The sequence below is a fragment of the Mauremys reevesii genome, linkage group 1 (assembly GCF_016161935.1).
Source record: "Mauremys reevesii isolate NIE-2019 linkage group 1, ASM1616193v1, whole genome shotgun sequence".
NCBI lineage: Eukaryota > Metazoa > Chordata > Testudines > Geoemydidae > Mauremys > Mauremys reevesii.
In genome coordinates this window covers 161,465,569-161,488,121 of record NC_052623.1, presented here as the reverse complement: position 1 = coordinate 161,488,121, position 22,553 = coordinate 161,465,569, and the positions used below count along the sequence as shown (strand labels likewise).

General features: G+C 48.2%; 1 protein-coding gene across 2 annotated transcripts in view; it reads right to left on the bottom strand.

Moving 5' to 3' along the window:
* Positions 1–22,553, bottom strand: part of RIPK4 (receptor interacting serine/threonine kinase 4) — a 54,730-nt gene that overhangs the window by 31,338 nt on the left and 839 nt on the right. The window contains exon 1 of one of the 2 annotated variants that reach the window (XM_039497027.1): positions 6,474–6,790. The exons of the other annotated variant lie outside the window; for it this stretch is intronic. Within the exon in view, the coding sequence (XP_039352961.1) occupies positions 6,474–6,655 (182 nt within the window). The 5' untranslated portion in view covers positions 6,656–6,790. Of the gene's footprint in view, positions 1–6,473; positions 6,791–22,553 lie in introns of those variants that run through there. 2 annotated transcript variants of the gene reach the window in all.

The window sequence follows — 22,553 nt, the reverse complement described above, 5'->3', positions numbered from 1 at the left end:
TATTTACAGGAGAATAAGAGTCCTTGATATTTATTACAATAAGCCTGATGCCTATGTTCAGACTCAACACCTATACCAAAGGAATTCTGTAAGAGCGATGGCAGTCAGCCTCTAGCTGACGGGGCAGCTCTCAGCCCTACTGAAATTGCTCTATATTTTTAAAAAGCCAACCTGCGTCCCTTATTCTGAAGTCTAAGTGATTCACTTTTCCCCCCTTGGGAGATTCTCCCCCCCCTCCCCCGCCAAGACCAGGGCTGGGTCTTTAACATGCAAAGAGTTAGTATGCAAGCATTCCACAAGGACCCCAACTTTCCTAGTCACATGCTTAAAATACCTTCACAAAAAAAGGGAGGGACAGTTGAAGCATCTCATAGAAATATCGGGGAGGAAGCAAGGATAAGAAAGCCTGCTCTGGATGTTGAAGAGTTAGATCAGTGGTTCTCAACCAAGGGTACACATACCCCTGAAGGTGTACATCAACTCATCTAGATATTTGCCTAGTTTACAATAGACTACATGAAAAGCACTAACAAAGTCAGTACAAACTAAAATTTCATACAGACAAAATGAGAAAGCAAGCAATTTGTCAGTACTAGTGTGCTGTGACACTTCTGTATTTTTATGTCTGATTTTGTAAACAAGGAGTTTAAGTGAGGTGAAACTTGGGGGTACACAAGCAGTGGCAGATTAACAAATCTGGCACCCCTAGGCCCTCAAAAAATTGTCCCCCCTCCACGCCCGCTCATCTCTGCTCCCCCACAGCAAGCCTGGGAGGGAGGAGGGGAGATGTGGTGTGCTTGGGGGGGGGGGAGGGGGGATGATGAGGGTGGAGTGATGGTGAGCTAGAGCAGGGAGCAGTTCCCTGCCTCCTCTCCCCCCCCCCCCTCCTCCCAAGAGTTACTTCCCACGCCCGCCGGCCCCAGGTCACCTCCACTATCCCACCGAGCACGCCACTACTCGCTTCTCTCTCCCCCGCAGCGCTTTCGCGCAGTAAGCCTGGGAGGGGAGTTGCGGCGCACTCTGAGGATGGCAGCGGTAGAGCGGAGGTGAGCTGGGCAGGGAGCGCTTCCCGGCCCCCCCGCCCCCCCCGGGGTTACTCCCCGCACCCGCAGGCCCCAGCTCACCTCTGCTCTGCCTCCTCCAAGTGCCGCTACTCACTTCTCCCTCCCAGCACTTTCACGCGGCAAGCCTGGGAGGGAGGTGGAAGGAGGGAAGTGCATCACTTCTGGGGGAGGAAGCAGGCCGGGGATTTGGGGAAGGGGAGTGAGCAAATTTGCCGCCCCAGGCCTAGGCAATAATACGCCGCTGTACACAAGACAAATCAGACTCCTGAAAGGGGCACAGTGGTCTGGAAAGGTTGAGAGCCATTGAGTGGAGCATCTAAAAGGCTGAGCCACAGGAGTGGACATTACCAGTCGAGATCAGTCAGTTTCCCTATTCTACAATATCTATTGTTTCAAAAATACTGGTACTCATCCCACAACTGCCCTTATTTCTGACAAGCACACTCAAACCTTGCAAGTTAGAAATAGTGACCAAGAGACCAACTAAGCATTACTAAATAGCAATGTAACCAACTCATGATTTTAATTACATCTCATGATTTGTTTCTTCTTAAAACAAGAAAGCTCAGTGACTCTCAAACTTTTGTACTGGTGACCCCTTTCACATAGCAAGCCTCTGTGTGCAACCCCCCCTTTTTATATTTAAAAAAGTGTTTTTAAACATATTTAACACCATTATAAATGCTGGAGACAAAGCCGGGTTTGGAGTGGAGATTGACAGCTTGTGACCCCCCTCCCCCATGTAATAACCTCATGACCCCTTGAGGGGTCCTGACCCCCACTTTGAGAACCCCTGCAGTCATGTGATTATTAGGGCGGTAGATTAATCACAGTTAACTCACCAATTAACTAAAAAAATTGTAATTAATCACAGTTTTAATCGCAATGTTAAATAGAATAAATTGAAATTTATTAAATATTTTGAATGTTTTTCTACATTTTCACATGTATTGTGTTGTAATTGAAATCAACGTATTTTTTTACAAATATTTGCATTGTAAAAATGATAAAAAATAGTATTTTTCAGTTCACCTCATACAAGTACTGTAGTGCAATCTCTGTTGTGAACGTGCAATTTACAAGTGTAGATTTTGGGGCAGGGGGGATTACATACTTCATTCAAAACAAAACAATGTAAAATTGTAGAGCAGGGGTAGGCAACCTATGGCACACGTGCCGAAGGCGGCACGCGAGCTGATTTTCAGTGGCACTCACACTGCCTGGGGCCTGGCCACTGGTCCAGGGGGCTCTGCATTTTAACTTAAAATTTTTAAAAAGCTTCATTTAAAATTAAAAACCTTATTTACTTTATATACAACGATAATTTAGTTATATATTATAGAATTGTAGATACAGACCTTCTAAAAACGTTAAATGTATTACTGGCACGCAAAAACTTAAATTAGAGTGAATAAATGACGGCTCGGCACACCACTTCTGAAAGGCTGCCGACCCCTGCTTTAGAGCCTACAAGTCCACTCAGTCCTAATTCTTGTTTGTTTGGCCAATTGCTAAGACAAGTTTGTTTATATTTACAGGAGATAATGCTGTCTTCTTATTTACAATATCACCAGAAAGTGAGACCAGGCATTTGCATGGCACTTTTGTAGTCGGAATTGCGAGGTATTTACATGCCAGATATGCTGAACATTCATATGCCCCTTCATGCTTCAGCCACCATTCCAGAGGACATGCTTCCATGCTGATGATGCTCATTAATAAAATAATGTGTTAATTAAATTTGTGATTGAACTCCTTGGAGGAGAATTGTATGTCTCCCATTCTGTTTTACCCACATCCTGCCATATATTTCATGTTATAACAGTCTCAGATGATGACCCAGCACATGCTGTTCATTTTAAGGAAAAACTTTCACTGCAGATTTGACAAAATGCAAAGAATGTGAGATTTCTAAAAAGATAGCTACAGCACTTGAACCAAGGTTTAAGAAATTGAAGTGCCTTCCAAAATCTGAGAGGGACGAGGTGTGGAGCATGCTTTCAGAAGTCTTAAAAGAGCAGCATTCCAATATGGAAACTACAGAACCCAAACCACCAAAAAAGAAAATCAACCATCTGCTGGTGGCATCTCTGACTCAGATAATGAAGATGAACATATGTCGGTCCACACTGCTTTGGATTGTTATCTAGCAGAACCAGTCACCAGCACACATGCATATCCCCTGGAATAGTGGTTGAAGCATGAAGGGACATATGAATCTTTAGTGCATCTGGTGCAAGTATTTTGCTACCCTGGCTACAACAGTGCCATGCAAATGCCTCGTCTCACTTTCAGATGACATTGTAAACAAGAAATGAGCAGCATTATCTCCTGCAAATGTAAATAAACTTGTTTGCCTGAGCAACTGGCTGAACAAGAAGCAGGACTGAGTGGACTTGCATATTCTAAAATTTTACATTATTTTTAATGCAGGGTTTTTTTGTACATAATTCTACATTTGTAAGTTCAACTTCATGATAGAGATATTGTACTACAGTACTTAGTATTTTTCAATTCACCTAATATATTTCCTTTGTTTTATTACAGTGCAAAAACTTGTAAATCAAAAATATAAAGTGAGCACTATATACTTTGTATTCTGTGTTGTAACAAATCAATATTTGAAAATGTAGAAAATATCCACAAATATTTAAATAAATGGTATTCTATTAACAGTAGAATTAATTGTGCGATTAATCACATTTAATTTTTTTAAATCACTTGAGAACCCTAGTGATTACATGAGAATCCCCACTTCATTTTAAAAAAAAAGTTTTGAAACCTCTAGTTATGAAGAAAAGCTTGAGTGACATGACATGAATATAATTTAAGGGCTCCATGACCAAAACAAAGCACACCCTTATCTCCTCCCTCCCCCATCTCATAATTTTTAACTAATCACATGGTATTTTGGTGTCTGACTCAGGATTTCTACATGCACTACAGCTGTAGCTGTGTCAGTCCCAGGATATTACAGAAACACTGTGGGTGAGGTCATATCTTTTACTGGACTAACTTCTGTAGTGAGGGAGACACCAACAGAAGTTGGTCCAATAAAAGATATGACCTCACCCACCTTGTCTGAGGATTTCAGAACATTTGAGGGTGACAGTAATGCAACAGTTACTAGTAAGTTTTCTGCAGTACATTTTCAGAGTAATGAAGTCTTTGTAATGAAAACCTACTACAGCACTTTACTAATTCAGAACTCACTCAACAGTAAAAATTCTTCTACTGCACTCTCCCCTCCCCAAACAATGTTCTCAAAAAAAGAGTAAGATTTCCAGAAGTGACTGGTGATTTTGAGGGCTCAACTTGTGACTTTAAGGACCATGATTTTCAGACAACTTGGAGCACCAGTGACCAAAAATGTGGCCCTGTTAAAATATCTGAGTTTGGGCACTTAAGATTTTTGCCCGTCTAGCTACAAAAAGCAATCAACATAATGGTGGGAAGCTCTTCCTAACATATTTGACTCAAGCAACTTACATTTTGTCAATAAGTACACACCAACCCTTTAGTACTCTAAGTGGTATGAAAATTACCAAGTGATATATAGAACCCTTTTTTGTAACAAGATAGGCCAAGGTAGGTTTTGAAGCAATTTTTAAAACCTGCACATCCTTCACCAGCAGACTGTGAATAAGGAATATGAACAGATACCAAATGCCCCTTGAGTGTAAGGCTAAAATCCTGCAAACGCTTATGGACAGAGAAGCGGTAACAGGATATGGACTGTCAAATCCCCATTCCCCACACACAGCTGTCCAAACGGGACTTCTTTCTAAGTCCCAGGCCTTTTCCTCCAGCACAAACAACTCCTTCCTGCCAAAGCCACCCCATCCCCACCTCTCTCCTTCCAGCTCTCAAGTGCCCTGCTGAAGGGGCAGGAAAAAAGTACTGTACAGCACTGCATGCTAACAAGCTTTTTCGTTTTAGCATCTGTTCTCCTCAAAACATTTTGCTTATTAAAGCAAATTGGACTTTCCTATTAGAGATACTATTGCAATTTAACTCCAGTATTTACACTCTTGCCTCACCCTGCCGACTCTGTAAAGCTGTTTCCAGTGATTATTTTCATAGGTTAACATGCACAGCAGAAGCACTATACCAAGAACTTCATGCAACAAATAAATAAAAAATCCAGGGGTAACAGGAGGGTGTGGAGTTCTCTTGCAAGTGACTTTCCATTGCTAATCAGACATTTCATCCGAGATCGTAAAATGGAAATCTTGTCAGTTAACAGAAAGGAGTTAGATTTCAGAGTAGCAGCCGTGTTAATCTGTATCTGCAAAAAGAACAGGAGTCCTTGTGGCACCTTATTTGAGCATAAGCCCATGAAAGCTTATGCTCAAATAAATGTGTTGGTCTCTACGGTGCCACAAGGACTCCTGTTCTTTTTTTTAAGAAAGGAGTTAGATAGCGACAGGTACTACACTTGCTCCTACAACCCCTGGCAGTTTGTGATTTTAGAGTCATTTTTCTGTTTTACGCCGGGTTTTTCTCTCCACTCTTGCTGCGTTGAAGTCACACACAAACAGGAGAAATTGACCAGAGACAGAGGAAACAGAGGAATTGAACTATGTATGAAGGGCTTTGCAAATACACAGAGCAAACAAACTCAAAAGAGAGATTAGAGGGAAAATATTTCTCTCTCTCAGTCCCAGCAACCTTGGGTGTTACTTTTAACAACAGCAGAAAGACAGAGAGAAGTGTGAATTGGAAGTTGGCTGTCCCCCTTTCAATGGCAGTAATTGCACGCACCTCTTTGTAGGCTTGCATGTCAAAAATCTCCAACTACACATTTCAGCAGACGAGTCACTTTGCGTGCGTCAGTGCAAAAGAGCTGCACTGATAAATTGGCTTCATTTGCTTCCAAATCAAAACCGGCGGAAAAAACCCCCGTCGTGTTCTACTCCCTTCAGCTTAGCGCTCCGGGTGCGACAGTCTCAATCAAAAAGCATTTCAGTTTTTAAATGCATTGGTGAAATGAAGCACGTGCTCTAAGGAATAACACAAGCCCCAAAATTGTCATTAAAAAGCCCGTCTGGGTTTTTGCATGTGAATTGCAACGCCTGTAACTCTTTGCAATATAGTCTCTACAGAAGCTATCAGGAAAAAATGAAACTCGATGCACAATTTAAAGCCACATTTAAAAGACCAGCAGATAAATAGGTTATTCTACCTTATTTTTGGCTAAAATAATGCCAGCCCTTTTTCATTAATCATCGCAAATCCTCACTTACTACAGGTAAACCTTTTATTTGAGAGAGCCCGCTTAGGGCTTTTCAGCTGTCAGCTAGAACTACATGCCAATTTCCACAGAGACGCCTCATCCCGTGCACTTCTGCATACACATTTAATAGGAAAGCATGAACAGTACACATTGTAATTGGGACAGGCACTTACTTTTCATCCACATGAAGGCTTGGGGAGCACTTGATGGCTAGCCATGTTTTCCAGTGTATATGTCGCACTTTGTAAACCTGCCCAAATCCACCCGAACCAATCTTCTCCCAACTAACAAATTCACTGGAATCGAAGGTTTTCAGCAGCCCCATTTCCCAATGGGAACCGCTTTCCTTTTCCATGGTGTCCTCCTATTCCTCCCAGGGTGATTTCTCTGGCCACTTGAGAATTTCTGACAGACTGCTTCCCTCTCTTCCAGTCCCCACTTGTTTGCTGCTCTGCCTTTCCCTACCCAGGTGACTAAGGTGTATTCATTAACCAAACAATTACATCACTTCCTGAGTTCACTTCTTGCTGCTGTGCTATCTATGTAATCTGAGCAGACACAACAGTTCCAATCAGACAAGCCGTTCCAAGTGTGGGTGTAGTTAGGAGTCTTTACTGGACAAAGGTTATAAAACTGTTCTGGAAAAAGTGGATTTACAGCTATCCTTTTGTATTTGCTTTATCTGTCTTAGTTATAGACAAACATCCCTACATTTCCCTGGAGCACTAAGCAACTTCTTCCCCCCTCATTGCCACATCCCTAAAAACAAAACAATACTGAATAGCCACCTCAATCCTAACTCATCAGCATAGTTCCAAAGGCAATTTATAACTGTTATATTATTTCCCCCTCACTTAATAGAAAACTACATGCAGTGTGCATGTGTACCATCATCTGAAACCAATAGAGTATATTAAATATGAAAAAGTAACTTCTTCCTCCTTAGATTTCAAGGCTCCTTATCCCCCAATAGCAATATCAGTTAAAAAAAGAAGCTTCTGATCCTGCAGAGTCTTACACATTTGCTTAACTTTATGCACTTGAGTAATCCTGTTTAAATCAATGGGATTACTCATGTTTAAAGGTAAGCAGCTGTATTAGTCTTTGCAGCATCAGGGCCAGATACATTAAACAAAACAGCAGCAAAGAGTCTTGTGGCACCTTGTAGACTAACAGACGTTTTGGAGCATAAGCTTTCGTGGGTGAATGTGCATCCGACGAAGTGGGTATTCACACACGAAAGCTCATGCTCCAAAACAACTGTTAGTCTATAAGGTGCCACAAGACTCTTTGCTGCTTTTACAGATCCAGACTAACACGGCTACCCCTCTGATACTAAACAAAACAGATTTCCTTGCCTAAATTACACACCTTATGCTATTAAAACTTAATAAAACTAGTTCAATGTTCACTTTTTATGTTGCATGTTTCAATGAAAATGTACTAGTCAATTTTGTGGTTTTTTTATAGCCATTTTCTAGAACATTTCACTTCCCAGTTCTCAGGTAAGAGCACAATGCTGAAGTGTTTGGTTTGCAGATATTGCAAGGAATAGATTTTCTCCCCACAGATTTTATGGCCGAAAAGGACCATTGTGGTCTAGTCTGACCTATTGCACAACAATCATTGTTACCAACTTTTGTGATTGTATTGCAAATCACACAATATTTGCTGTTTCATCTTATCTTAAAGCCACAGCTCCTGTAGTCAGGTGGTTACATGAGAATCTCAGGCTTCATTTTTAAAAATAAGTTAAGTTTGCAACCCTCTTGGTCCTGGAGAAAAGTTTGTAAATGTGACCCCTAAACACTCAAAAACCAGAAGGAAATAAAAAGAACCCAATATTTTAAAATCTCCTTATTTTTAAGCCAATGATGATTTGGGGAGTCTGACACATTAATTTTTAATAATTCGGGTTGGTAGTATTGTAACAGAGCATACAGTGTCACCCAGGGAATTTTGTTCACCCCTGATTCTGCAAAGCTCTTCATGATGTATCAATCCATGAACAACAATTTGTTGGATTAGGTGTTTAAAAAATATATATATCAAGTTGAACAATGTTAAATCTTATTTAACTGGTCTTAGGTTTCATTAAAGCTTATTTTTAAAAAGTGTCAATTTTGGCCAAATTTGATCTGCCAATGTCAGGTGAGACTGTTTAATGTTTTAAACCTCTTATTGCTAAGTACAATTTAGCCAAATTATATTGTAGATACTCTATCATTCATAAGATATCTCATCCATTACTTACCAAAACAGAACAGTCGTCATTGGTATGTCTGCATATACATTTCCTAGGACCAACCCCATCATTTTAATAAAATTGTGGGTTTGGTTCAGCTGAGTTGTGACAAAAATAAATTGAGATGCACACAAAAATATAATGTTTTAATCATAATGGGACGAATCCTGGAGTTGTTGCTCGTGACCTGATCCTGCAAAGACTCTGAGGAGCACCATTGACTTCAACAAGCATAAAGTTAAGCCCTTTTCTGATTAATTGAAGGCAATGGAAGTTTTGCCTGAGTAGTAAAACTGGGAACCGGTCAAGGGGGTGAGATGCTAGGTGCCCCAACAGCCCCCATGGGAGAGCCAACCACAAACTTACACCAGTATAACTATGTCACTCTGGATTTGAAAAAAATCTACTCCTCTGAGTGACATAGTTATACCAACCTAACCCACCATGTAGACAGTGCTATGTCAACAGGAGAAGCTCTCCCATCAACATACAAGCATCTTCACTAAAGTGCTACAGTGACCCAGTGGCAGCTTTTTAAATGTAGAACTGCCCTCAGTCAGTCTCTGGGCTTTCCTGAGGGCAGGGACTGCTCAGCTCCTTGTATCTTTCTCCTGACCACGGGACAAGGGGTAGGAAGCAGGGCCATGCTCAGTCCAGCCGGGGAGAATATGATACACCCCTGAAGGAGAACAGCAGAAGGTGTGTTTTCATTGCTTGCTTAGTCACTGGGGACAAAGGGCTAGATCCCCAAAGGGACTTAGGTGGTGTTGCAACACTGCATGGGAGGACAAGGCAGGAGCCTCCCGTATAACCTTTAGCCCAGTGATTGGTGTATTCACTGAGGATGTAGGAGATCCTGGTTCAGTCCCTCCTGCTGCCTGATAAGGAGACGGGAATTGAATAAGGACCTCCCACTCTCAGGTGAACGCCTAACCACTGGACTACCAGAGTGAGTTTTGCTCTGCCTCAGTTAAAGAGGAATGGCTTCAACAAGAGAGACTGAGACCATGTCTACACTAACGTTGGCAAAACGTATCACTCAGAGGTGTGAAAAAACCCCAACACACCCCTGAGCAACATATGCGAGCAACACTTAGGTGCTCGTCTGCACAGAGCTATGTTAGTGGGAGACGCTCTCCCACCAGCATAGCTACCACTGCTTGTTGAGCTGGTTTTATGATGTTGATGGGAGAGTTCTCTCCCATCTGCATAATGCAGGTACATGAGTGCTCTTACAGTGGCACAGCTGCATCAGTACAGCTGTGCCACTGTATGCTTGTAAGCGTAGACATGGCCTGAGAAACCCCCACAATCAGCGTATCCCATACCTCCATGGTTGGGGCACTCACCTGGGAAGTAGGGAACCCTGTTCAAATCCCTTCTCACCAGGGAAATTGAACTGGGTTCCACAGGCACTGACTCATTTTTCTGGGTGGGTGCTCCACCCCCACTCCATCCTGAGATCCTGCCCCAATCTGCCCCTCCCTCCTCCTAAGGTCCCACCCTTGTTACACCTCTTCCTGCCCCTGCTCACTCCTGAACAGCCCCAGAGCACCCACAGAGTCACTGCTTAGGCTAGGATCTCCCACATCCCAGGTGAGTTCTCTAACCACCAGCCTAAAGGTTATTGGGGAGGGGGGGTCTTGCCTCCTCCCCCCAGCTGTTGTGTGTGGAGCTAGGTATGCCCCACAAGCAAGGTACGTGGAGGCACACCTATCTTCCCCTGATTTGATGATTGCAGTGGGGTTTAGGAAGGAGACTGAGAATATGTACTGCTACCTTGGGCAGGCTTCCACATGCCTGAGGCAGAAATGTAGGTGCCTAGAGAACTGTTATAGCAAAAACTTAGGTGCCAAGAGAGTTTAGGCACCTAGAGTTAGGTGGCTGCCGAGCAGGAGTTTTGTGGATCACAGTGGTGCTTAAATCTGGCCCTTAAGCACCCAAGTGCCTTTGCAGATCTAGTCCTAGTTCTCTCACTCATATTGTTAAACTCAATGCCATTCCAGTGCAGGGCTGTGGCAAAAAGCTACCAGTAGGCCCAACTAAAGTCCTCAGAAACTGGCTACCGATTTGGTTATTCTTCAAAATGTCCTGCTTTGTTTTCAGTTAAAAAAAGCAAGGGTCTGTTCAAGTGACAGCAAAGGTTTTATATCCGTCTCACACACCCACCCCTCTCTCATGGAGGGGTAATCTCCAGATCCAGCAGGGATATTATCTTGCAACCTGACTGGCAAAGGGACAAATCTGGTCTCTACTCAAGCAACATTCACTGAGAGTATGGATGTTTTGCTGGAGGAAGGGCAAATACTGTGGGATTTGACCCAAAGGGATGAAGGAAAAGAAATGAGGCAGTAGCCTTAATCCAAGCAGGGATTATCTGAGATATTGGGGGTGGAGGGAGGCAGTCTGCAACCTTTGTTATAGATTCTCTTTACTGTGGTGCTCTGCACATGAAAAATATACGAGGTGTGAAGGTCACATGATACAGGGCAACACTCAATGTGCAAAGTCATCTCACAAAACAAATCTCTGATTTTTAAAGTGAATACCAGATTATTGAGGCTATTGTTCTGGCAGCTAGTGTTTGAACTATTTAATCTGGCAAATTAAATATCAAACAGAAAATGCATGCTAAATCTATTAATTAGGGATAGCAGCCCAGTAGTCACCCAAATGCTTCAGGAACATCCAGTTTGGGATTTAAGGGCTTGTCTATTCACAGAGTAGTTCTTGACTAACTCCATGTGTGATACGCTCATTCTGAAATGACAATGCCTTGTTTCTGTGGCAGGACCCTAATATTGAACCCAGGCCCCCAAAATGGCATCCCTAGCCTCCGTGTCAGAGCGGTAACACTTTGCTTCTCCCCTTGATCAGCAGCATTAATGCTAAAGGTCTACAGCACCACAGCAGCCGAGCCCCTGATTGGATGGGCAGAAAGCATTACCAGTGGATACCTGGATTATACAAAGTCCCAGCGGGCAGAGGAAGTTCTCTGAGCAACAGGCCATTGCTGTCCAGACCGCCTTGTTGCCCTGCTGTCTTGCCTGACTGTGCCTTGCCAGCTTGACTGACCTTGTCTCCCTGTCCTGCAACCTGGCCACTGACCCCTGTGAGAATTCCAACCATTGCCCCAGATGCCTTTAATACCAATTGATCTCCCAGCTTCCGGACCACTTGACCATGGCTCCAGATTGACTCTAGCCTGCTTTGGCCACTGGGCGTTACATCCTGTTACTTTCACAGCATCTAGACAAAGACATTGGATAAAAACAAATACTTTTGCTGGACACTTGCAACATAACAATACTAATTACTTAGAATTCAGAACAACACCTGAAAACCCCAAAACAGAGAGAGAGAAAACAGCCTGCTCTCCAATGCAGGGAAACATCAGTCCCCGTGCTTTAAACTCTCTTTCCAGACTGTGTGTTGGGCAAACTTTGCTACAAAGCCTCTAACCTGCAAATAGGACCCAGAAACCCCTCCTCTCTTAACATGATAGCTTGTAATTCTAACCATCCACAATACTCCACAGTTCCTGCTTGGCTTAATAGTTGGGTTAGTCCTGCTTGGATTAAGAGTTAATCAGGAACAAATTCATGTGTAGACAAGCTGTTATCCAGCCTATGCGTTACTCTTGCCCTCCCTCCTATTGTTTGTTGGGCTAACTTGTTTCTTGTCTTGAATTGGACCACAGTCATGGAATCAGATCAGCGCAGGTAGACATTTGTGCCCTCAGAGAGCCCCAGTAAGTCAGAGCAATTTGCAGAATCAGGGGCTTAGACTGTACACTCTTTGTGCAGCACCTAGTACAATGGGGCCTGTGGGCCCCACTCCAATAATAATAAAGTAATAGACAAACATTTGCCTGACTGGAATAATTGAGAACATTGTTAGAACTAAGCTAGTTACGATATTTTAGCAAAAATACGAGTTAACTGGGGGGAAAAAAATCCATCCAGATGCACTTAGCTGAGAGCGAAGGAATGGCATACTGCAGTAGTGAAGGGTCAAAATCATGGAACAGGTCCTCAAGGAATCAATTCTGAACCACTTAAAGGAGGGGAAAGTGATCAGGAACAGTCAGCATGGATTCTCCAAGGGCAAGTCATGCCTGACTAACCTAATTGCCTTCTATGATGAGATAACCGGCTCTGTGGATGAGGGGAAAGCAGTGGATGTGCTATTTCTGGACTTTAGCAAAGCTTTTGATACAGTCTCCCACAGTATTCTTGCCAGCAAGTTAAAGAAGTCTGGGCTGGATGAATGGATGGTAAGGTGGATAGAAAACTGGCTAGATGGTCGGGCTCAACGGGTAGTGATCAATGGTTCCATGTCTAGTTGGCAGCCAGTATCAAGCGGAGTGCCCCAAGGGTCGGTGCTGGGGCCGGTTTTGTTCAATATCTTCATTAACGATCTGGAGGATGGTGTGGACTGCACCCTTAGCAAGTTTGCAGATGACACTAAACTGGGAGGAGTGGTTGATATGCTGGAGGGTAGGGATAGGATACAGAGGGACCTAGACAAATTAGAGGATTGGGCCAAAAGAAATATGATGAGGTTCAACAAGGACAAGTGCAGAGTCCTGCATTTAGGACGGAAGAATCCCATGCACTGCTACAGACTAGGGACCGAATGGCTGGGCAGCAGTTCTGCAGAAAGGGACCTAGGTGTTACAGTGGACGAAAAGCTGAATATGAGTCAACAGTGTGCCCTTGTTGCCAAGAAGGCTAATGGCATTTTGGGTTGTATAAGGAGGGGCATTTCCAGCAGATCGAGGGATGTGATCATTCCCTTCTATTCGGCATTGGTGAGGCGTCATCTAGAGTACTGTGTCCAGTTTTGGGCCCCACACTACAAGAAGGATGTGGAAAAATTGGAAAGAGTCCAGCGGAGGGCAACAAAAATGATTAGGGGGCTGGCGCACATGACTTATGAGGAGAGGCTGAGGGAAAAGACGGTTACTCACCGTAGTAACTGTTGTTCTTCGAGATGTGTTGCTCCTATCCATTCCAGTTAGGTGTGCGCGCCACGTGTGCACGGCATCTCGGAACTTTTTTACCCTAGCAACACCGGCGGGCCGGCTGGGCGCCCCCTGGAGTGGCGCCGCTATGGCGCTGAATATATACCCCAGCTGGCCCGTCCACTCCTCAGTTCCTTCTTGCCGGCTACTCCGACAGTGGGGAAGGAGGGCGGGTCTGGAATGGATAGGAGCAACACATCTCGAAGAACAACAGTTACTACGGTGAGTAACCGTCTTTTCTTCTTCGAGTGATTGCTCCTATGCATTCCAGTTAGGTGATTCCCAAGCCTTACCTAGGCGGTGGGGTCGGAGTGAGACGTGGCAGAGTGTAATACCGCGGAGCCGAAGGCTGCGTCGTCTGGAGACTGCTGCACCAACGCGTAGTGGGAGGCGAAGGTGTGGACCGAAGACCAGGTGGCCGCTCGGCAGATGTCCTGGATTGGAACGTGGGCCAGGAAGGCGGCCGACGAGGCGTGCGCCCTTGTCGAGTGTGCCGTGAGGCGGCATGGCGGTACGCGAGCAAGCTCGTAGCAGGTCCGGATACACGCAGTGACCCAGGAGGAAATCCGCTGGGAGGATATCAGTTCGCCCTTCATGCAGTCAGCCACCGCCACGAACAGCTGAGGCGAACGCCGGAAGGGCTTAGTCCGCTCGATGTAGAAAGCGAGCGCCCTGCGGACGTCGAGGGTATGCAGCTGTTGCTCCCGAGGCGAGGCATGTGGTTTCGGGAAGAACACCGGGAGGAAGATCTCCTGGTTGAGATGGAAAGCTGACACTACCTTCGGGAGGAAGGCCGGATGAGGGCGAAGCTGCACCTTGTCCCCATGGAAGACGGTGTACGGCGGGCTAACAGTCAGAGCGCGGAGCTCAGAAACTCGTCTAGCTGATGTAATGGCGACGAGGAAGGCCGTCTTCCAGGAGAGGTAGAGCAGGGAGCACGTAGCTAAGGGCTTGAACGGAGGGCCCATCAGCTTAGCGAGCACGAGGTTCAAATCCCATGTCGGGGTAGGACGCCGCACCGGCGGGTACAAGCGGTCCAGGCCTTTGAGGAAGCGGGAAACCATCTGGTTCGAGAAGATGGACCGACCTTCCACGGACGGACGAAAGGCGGACACCGCTGCCAGGTGAACTCTCAAGGAGGAGACCGCAAGACCTTGCTCCTTAAGGTGCCAGAGGTAGTCCAGGATGGTAGGAACCGGGACCACGAATGGATTGAGACCTTGATGATCACACCAGAGTGCAAATCTCTTCCACTTTGCTAGGTAAGTGGAGCGAGTGGAAGGCTTTCTGCTCTCAAGCAGGACTTGCTGAACCGCTGTAGAACAGCCCCTCTCCGCGTGGGTCAACCACTCAGGTACCAAGCTGTAAGATGGAGGGACTGCAGGTTCGGATGGCGGAGTCTGCCGAAGTCCTGGGTGATGAGGTCCGGCCACAACGGAAGGGGAACGGGTTCCCGAACGGAGAGCTCGAGCAGCAGGGTGTACCAGTGCTGCCTCGGCCAGGCCGGCGCTACGAGTATGATATGGGCTCTGTCCCTCCGAAGCTTCATGAGCACTCGGTGCACGAGCGGGAGCGGAGGGAAGGCATAGAGGAGGCGATCCGTCCAGGGGTAAAGGAAGGCGTCCGACAGGGAGCCTGGCGAGCGACCCTGGTATGAGCAAATGCGGTGGCACTTCCTGTTCTCCCTGGAGGCAAATAGGTCTATTTGGGGAAACCCCCACCTCCAGAAGATTGTGTGGACGACATCTGGACGGAGGGACCACTCGTGGGAGAGGAACGACCTGCTGAGATGGTCGGCCAGTGTGTTCTGCACTCCCGGAAGAAAGGACGCTTCCAGGTGAATTGAGTGGGTTACGCAGAAGTCCCACAGGAGCATCGCTTCCTTGCAGAGCGGGGAGGAGCGGACTCCGCCCTGTTTGTTCACATAGAACATTGCGGTGGTGTTGTCCGTGAATTCTGTCACACAGCGGCGTTGCAGGTGGGTGCAGAAGGTGCGACAGGCCAGGCGGATCGCGCGCAGCTCGCGGACATTGATGTGCAGGACGAGCTCCTGGGGCGACCACAGGCCTTGGGTGTGAAGGTCGCCCAGGTGAGCTCCCCAACCGAGTGCTGAGGCATCCGTGGTCAGAGTGGCCGACGGACGAGGAGGGCGGAATGGGACTCCGGCACACACGACCTCCGGGTCGAGCCACCAGTTGAGGGACTCGAGGGTCGGCCTGGTGACCATGACCACCATGTCGATGGGATCCCGATGCGGTCGGTACACCGACGCAAGCCAAGACTGGAACGGACGGAGGCGGAGCCGTGCGTACGCGGTGACATACGTGCACGAAGCCACGTGGCCCAGGAGACGGAGGCAGGAGCGCACCGTCGTGGTCGGAAAGGTGACGAGGTCCCGGATGATGGAGACCATCGTCTGGTGTCGAGCGCGAGGGAGAGAGGCCCTGACTACCGTGGAGTCGAGAACCGCTCCGATGAACTCCACTCGCTGTGACGGAATCAAAGTGGACTTCTCGGCGTTGATGAGAAGACCGAGCCGTTGAAAGAGAGACAGGATTTCTGTCATCTGGGCCATCACGAGATGTTGAGACTGTCCGCGAACCAGCCAGTTGTCGAGATACGGGTAGACGTGTACTTGACGACGCCGGAGGGCTGTGGCAACCACCGCCATGCATTTGGTAAACACCCTCGGGGAGGTGGCGAGTCCAAACGGCAACACGGCGAACTGGTAGTGGGTGTTGTTGACCACAAACCGCAGATAACGACGATGGGGAGGATAGATCACAACATGGAAGTAGGCGTCCTTCATGTCGAGGGCAGCAAACCAGTCTCCCGGATCCAGAGAGGGAATGATGGTCCCCAAGGTGACCATGCGAAACTTGGGCTTGAGCAGGTACTTGTTCAGCTCGCGAAGGTCCAGGATAGGACGTAGCCCCCCTTTCGCTTTGGGGATGAGAAAATAACGGGAATAGAAACCCCTGCCCCGCCTGTCTTGAGGCACTGCTTCTATGGCACCCACGCTCAGAGTCTGAACCTCTTGTAAGAGGACTTGCTCGTGAGAGGGGTCCCTGAAGAGGGACAGGGAGGGTGGGTGGGAAGGAGGGGGCGAAACAAATTGTAGGCGGTATCCCGACTGGACCGTTTGAAGCACCCAGTTGTCTGTTGTTAACTGGGACCACGCCGAAAAGAAATGGGAAAGGCGGTTGTAAAATAACGGGGAAGGATCCGGTAGGGAGAGAGATGGGCCGTCCTCGAGCATCCCATCAAAAGGCCTGCTTAGCCCCCTGAGGGGCCTTGGAAGTGGCCTGGCCCTGGTTACGGCGGTTGCCCGAGGGACGACGGCGATTTTGGGCCGGTCGCCGGCTATTGTATGGCCGATACCGCTGCTGATAAAAGGGCCAGGAGGGCTGCTGCCGGAAGGACCTGCGCTGCGTCGCCGGCGTGTGCATGCCGAGAGTACGGATTGCAATACGGCCGTCTTTCAGGGTCTGGATTCGAGAATCCGTCTTTTCGGAAAAGAGACCCTGTGTGTCGAAGGGCAGGTCCTGTAGAGTATACTGCACCTCTGGCGGCAGGGTAGAGGACTGCAGCCAGGCGATGCGCCGCATTGACACGCCGGAGGCCAAGGTCCGAGCTCCGGAGTCCGCAGCGTCGAGGGCGGCCGTGATGGAGGATCGAGATGACCTTCTGCCCTCCTCCAACAACGCCGTGAACTCCTGGCGGGAGGCTGAAGGCAGGAGCTCCGTGAACTTCGCCAGGGACATCAAGATGTCGTAGACGTACCTGGCGAGGAGGACCATCTGATTGGCAATTCTCATCTGCAAACCGCCTGCCGAGTAGACCTTGCGGCCTAGCAGGTCCATGCGCCGAGCATCCTTGGATTTAGGCGCAGGGGCAGGTTGACCGTGTCTCTCGCGGTCATTAACCGACTGCACCACTAACGAGTCCGGGGTCGGGTGGGTGTAAAGGTACTCGTATCCCGTCGGGGGAATCGAGTATTTACGCTCAACCCTGCGGGCCGTGGGAGGAATGGATGCAGGGGTTTGCCAGAGCATAGTGGCGTTCTTTTGAATTGTCCTGACGAAGGGTAACGCCACGCGCACGGGAGCGTCCGCGCCCACCACATTGGTGATAGGGTCCTCGTCCTCCTGGACCTCCGCCACCGGGAGATCCATGGCCGTCGCCACCCGGCGAAGCAGGTCCTGATGGGCCTTCAGGTCAATAGGCGGTGGATCTTTGGCTGAAGCGCCGGCCACCGCCTCGTCCGGGGAGGATGAAGAGGACAAGCCCTGCACTACGGCCTCCGCCGCAGGGGCTGTAGACTGTGCCTCGGTTGGATCCGGTGGAATGGGGGACTCATGGTGAGGAGAAGGAGCCGGCCGGCTAACCGTCGCCTCGGGGACCCTGCGCTCGGCGGCTAAGTCTCTCAGGGGAAACGGTACCCCCTGTGCCTCATGCTGGGCCCATGGAACCCAGAAGCCCCACTGTTGAGACCCCTGAGGATCGCCATGTGGGGTCGGTGGCAGATGCGCGGCGCTGTCCACACCAGAGGCCACCGATGCCGGGCGGGATGGCCAAGGAGGCGCTGAGGCGCTGACAGACTGCACAGCTGAAGGCGGTAGCCTCTCCGCAGATGGTACCGAGGGACGGCGTGAGTATGTCCGGTACCGGGACGGTGATCAAGACCGTCGGTCACTGCGGTGCCGGGAGCTCGACCGGTGCCGGGAGCTCGACCGGGAGTGGGATCTGCGGTGCTGGGAGAGGCTGCGGGAATCGCGATGTCGGGAACGACGCCGGGATGGAGACCTCCGGTGGTGCCGACGCGACGGCGATCGGGACCTGGATCTGCGCCGGGAGTGCGACCGGTACCGAGATGACGAACGGTACCGGGACTCTGACCGGAGGCGGGATGGCGACCGGTACCGAGACGGCGAACGGTGCCGAGATCGAGAAGGCAACCTCCGTCGGGACCGGGAGCGTGATCGGGACCGGGAGTGTCACTTGTGCCGGCGGTCCGCGGAGGGCGGGCGGAGCATCATTGCCGGCTTCCCGACGGATGGTACAGCCCGCACCGGCGGTGCCGGGGGCCGGAGGCTCGGTGCCTCTACAAGCTGTATGAGCTCTCGGGCTGCAGAGAATGTCTCCGGCGTCGAAGGCAGCCGTGGCTCAACCGCGGACGGTGCCGGGGAGCGTGGCGGTGCCGGACTCGACGGGCCTTGCGGCGCCGGAGTCAACGGCCCGGTGCCTGCTTGGCGCACGGCCACCGCGGGAGGCGCCGATGGCGCAATAGACCTGGCTGAGTCCTGCGCGCGGGACTTAGCAATAGCCTTAGCCAGTCTGCGCTTTCTGGCAGGCGAAAGAGATCGGTGCCGGGTCTTCTCAGTGTCTGACTGAGGCTGCGGTGCCGCGGTGCCGGAGCGGCTCGGAGCCACCGGTGCGCTCTGCACCGATGATGCTCTCGGTGCCGGCGCGGCCGGTGCCGGGGGCTGCAGCGACGCCTCCATAAGGAGCGGCTTTAGTCTATTGTCCCGCTCCTTACGCGTTCTCGGCTTGAAGGCGGAACAAATTTGGCACTTGTCCGTGCGATGACCCTCGCCGAGGCAGTGAAGACAGGCGTCGTGCGGGTCCCCAATCGGCATAGGCCTCTGGCAAATTGCGCAGGGCTTAAAGCCCGGTGCCTTGGGCATGAGCCCGCACCGGGGCAGGAAAGGGAGGGAAACCCCCCCTAACCCTAACACTAAACTTAACCAACTAACTATAACTACAACTATCACAACTAACTATATGTACTAAGATAACTATATACAAAAAACCTGTAGCGAGAGCTAGGGTAGTGGAGGACAAAGAGCACTCCACAGTTCCAACTGGCCGTCACGGGCGGTAAGAAGGAACTGAGGAGCGGACGGGCCGGCTGGGGTATATATTCAGCGCCATAGCGGCACCACTCCAGGGGGCGCCCAGCCGGCCCGCCGGTGTTGCTAGGGTAAAAAAGTTCCGAGATGCCGTGCATGCACGGCGCACACACCTAACTGGAATGCATAGGAGCAATCACTCGAAGAAGAACTGGGATTGTTTAGTCTGCAGAAGAGAAGAATGAGGGGGGATTTGATAGCTGCTTTCAACTACCTGAAAGGGGGTTCCAAAGAGGATGGATCTAGACTGTTCTCAGTGGTAGATGATAGAACAAGGAGTAATGGTCTCAAGTTGCAGAGTGGGAGGTTTAGGTTGGACATTAGGAAAAACTTTTTCACTAGTAGGGTGGTGAAGCACTGGAATAGGTTACCTAGGGAGGTGGTGGAATCCCCTTCCTTAGAGGTTTTTAAGGTCAGGCTTGACAAAGCCCTGGCCGGGATGATTTAGTTGGGTTTGGTCCTGCTTTGAGCAGGGGGTTGGACTAGATGACCTCCTGAGGTCCCTTCCAACCCTGAGATTCTATGATTCTAAGGCCTAAAAAAGCAGCCACATGAAACCAGGTCCTGTCCATTCTGGGATCAGGTGCCTGCCAGCTCTAATCATGTTTAAACAGGAGTGTTGCTAACCAGGTTCCATCAGCATTTGTCTGATCAAAGCACAAAAGTCTTTTTCCGCAAAGAGCCATATTATAAAATCATGCCATAAGAACCCAGTTAGCATGACTCTGAACCCCATGCAATCAAAGCCCTAGAAAACCACTTATACACAGATTATTATGCACCAAAGCTGCTTTATTGTTAGTAGAAAGCTCTCTAAGGCCTGATCCTGCAAAAGCACCTGCTTAACTTTAGGGTGTGACAGTTACAGCCATTTCCTGCAATATCTTACTACATTAAGTTTGTGTACAGTTGTGGGCCAGAGATTATATGTAAACCCATGGGGGAGGGTGATTGCAGTCCTCCAGGAACTTAGAACAGTGGGGAGTGATTAGGCAAATTCACTCAGGTTGTAACACCTCAAGAAAGGTACCACCACCTGGAGAGGTTCATGTATATTGGTTTGAAGTGGCTTCTGGATACCAACAGACAAAGAAAGGACTTTTGGATAAAGAGTTTAAATTGACTCAGGCCCTTCTTTCTGATCAAGCAAATGGAAAGGACTTTCTGTTCAAGGCAGATCCTGAATCCTTAATGAAGGGTTAGGAGGATGGACACTTGCCAGAACCTAAGGTTGGAGTGAGGGGTAGGTTCTTGCATTGTTTTTAAAATGTTCTCTTTGTAATGCTTTCACCTTAAGAATAAGTGTGCTTGCTTAGAAAGGCCTATGTGATAACTTATAACTGCTGGCAATTACAGCAGTTCATAGCCTTCAAAGAGAGAGCAAAGCACAGACACTGTCCTGTTTAAGCAGTCTGGCTTGCTGGGGAACTGCCAGCATAGGTAAGAAACTGTGCAGCCTTGAAATACCCATCAAGAAGGAGAAAGATGAAGGTCTCTGTCCCCAGAGAGGTGATGCCAGAAACCTAGAGCAGATGCCCTTGCTGCACCACAGAGGTGAATACAGGTGCTGTTGCTCTGAACTGTGACATATGCACTGTGATTACTTTACACACTGTGAGGCTAAGCACAAGCAGGACTGGAGCCTAGAGTGCCAAATAATTTTGTGTGCCCTGATTAATCAAGATTCATACCCCATAACATTACTAGTAAGCAATTACATTATAATTAGCAAGGAAAATTCCTCCACCTTACTCCTTACAACACATTTGTATTTCACTGTATCCAAAAATAAAAAGTGATCTAACACTGTTCTGCCTCAACTGACTTATTCCCATATTGGCTTTATCTTGAAGATCATGATGGGTGAGTTAGTTGTATAATATTGTTTCTTCCTAAATAAAAGCCACAGTAGACAGCTTCATCCTGGTTTCTGGGTGGGGAACAGATGATGGTATGTGCCAGTGAAGGTTTCAAATAAGAGCACAGAGATTCTATTTTTTGCCACCTAAAAGGGAGCATTTTAGTCTTTTGGCAATTTCATATGTACAATGTAAATATTTGCATGTCTTAGATGAGCATGATATCCTTTAACAAACACTTCACATGGCATTTTGCTGATAGGAAAGGGTACCCTTAACACCTAAGTAATGCACAGGAACTCTTTGGCCTTAAAGCACTGGAATTTTCCAGGATGTCAAACAAGTGAATTCTTTAGGGAGAGGAGGGAAAGTTACATTCACTAACTCTAAAGTGACAGTAGAGCTACCTCACTGCAGTCTGGCCATGGTTCTAGAACTCAGAAAGCCACCACTTACGCTGTCAAACCAGCTACTACCTCCAAAGTGGCCCTTTTTGGCAATGACCCTGGGAGATAGGACAAGAGTTCCACATGGGTCTGGATCTCCTAGGTAACCTGTTGAAATTTCCACTCACTGAGGGCCCTAGCTCCTTACAGCAGCCTGATAATGAGCAGAGGCATTTGAAATCAAAGGTGCAAAAAAAGCCTGGGAACTTGATTTGGGCGCTTTCTGTCATTTAATGTTTTGTACATTAACTTTTTTCTTTTGAAGAAAAGCTTATGAATCTAGAACAACGTTCCAGGAATCTCACTCTGAAGCCTAAAATGCCAGCTGAGTCAGTGTGAAGTGATGGAAACAGCTGCAAGCAGGGTTGAGAGCTCTTTGTGTTCAGAGCATCACCAGGTTGATTCATCACTGGGTTTCACTGTCTGTTAACATCCAGTTTTTAAGTTCTCAGCCATTTTCACTTTATGAATTACACCTGTGCAGTGTACAGCTACAGTAAGGCAGGTATCTATGCTATGCAAAAGTCTCAGACCATTGTGATATCAGAGGTAACTCAGCCAATCACCACCCATATGCTAGGTGGAGGCTAGTTTCATCTGTTGCATGAGGGAGACTGTTCTTCAGAATCACCCACACAGCAGCAACACAGCCCAGGGCTGCCTGGGGGTGGGGGGCAAGTGGGGCAATTTGCCCCAGGCCCCACAGGGGCCCCCACGAGAATACAGTAGTCTATAATATTGCAACTTTTTTTTAATAGAAGGGGC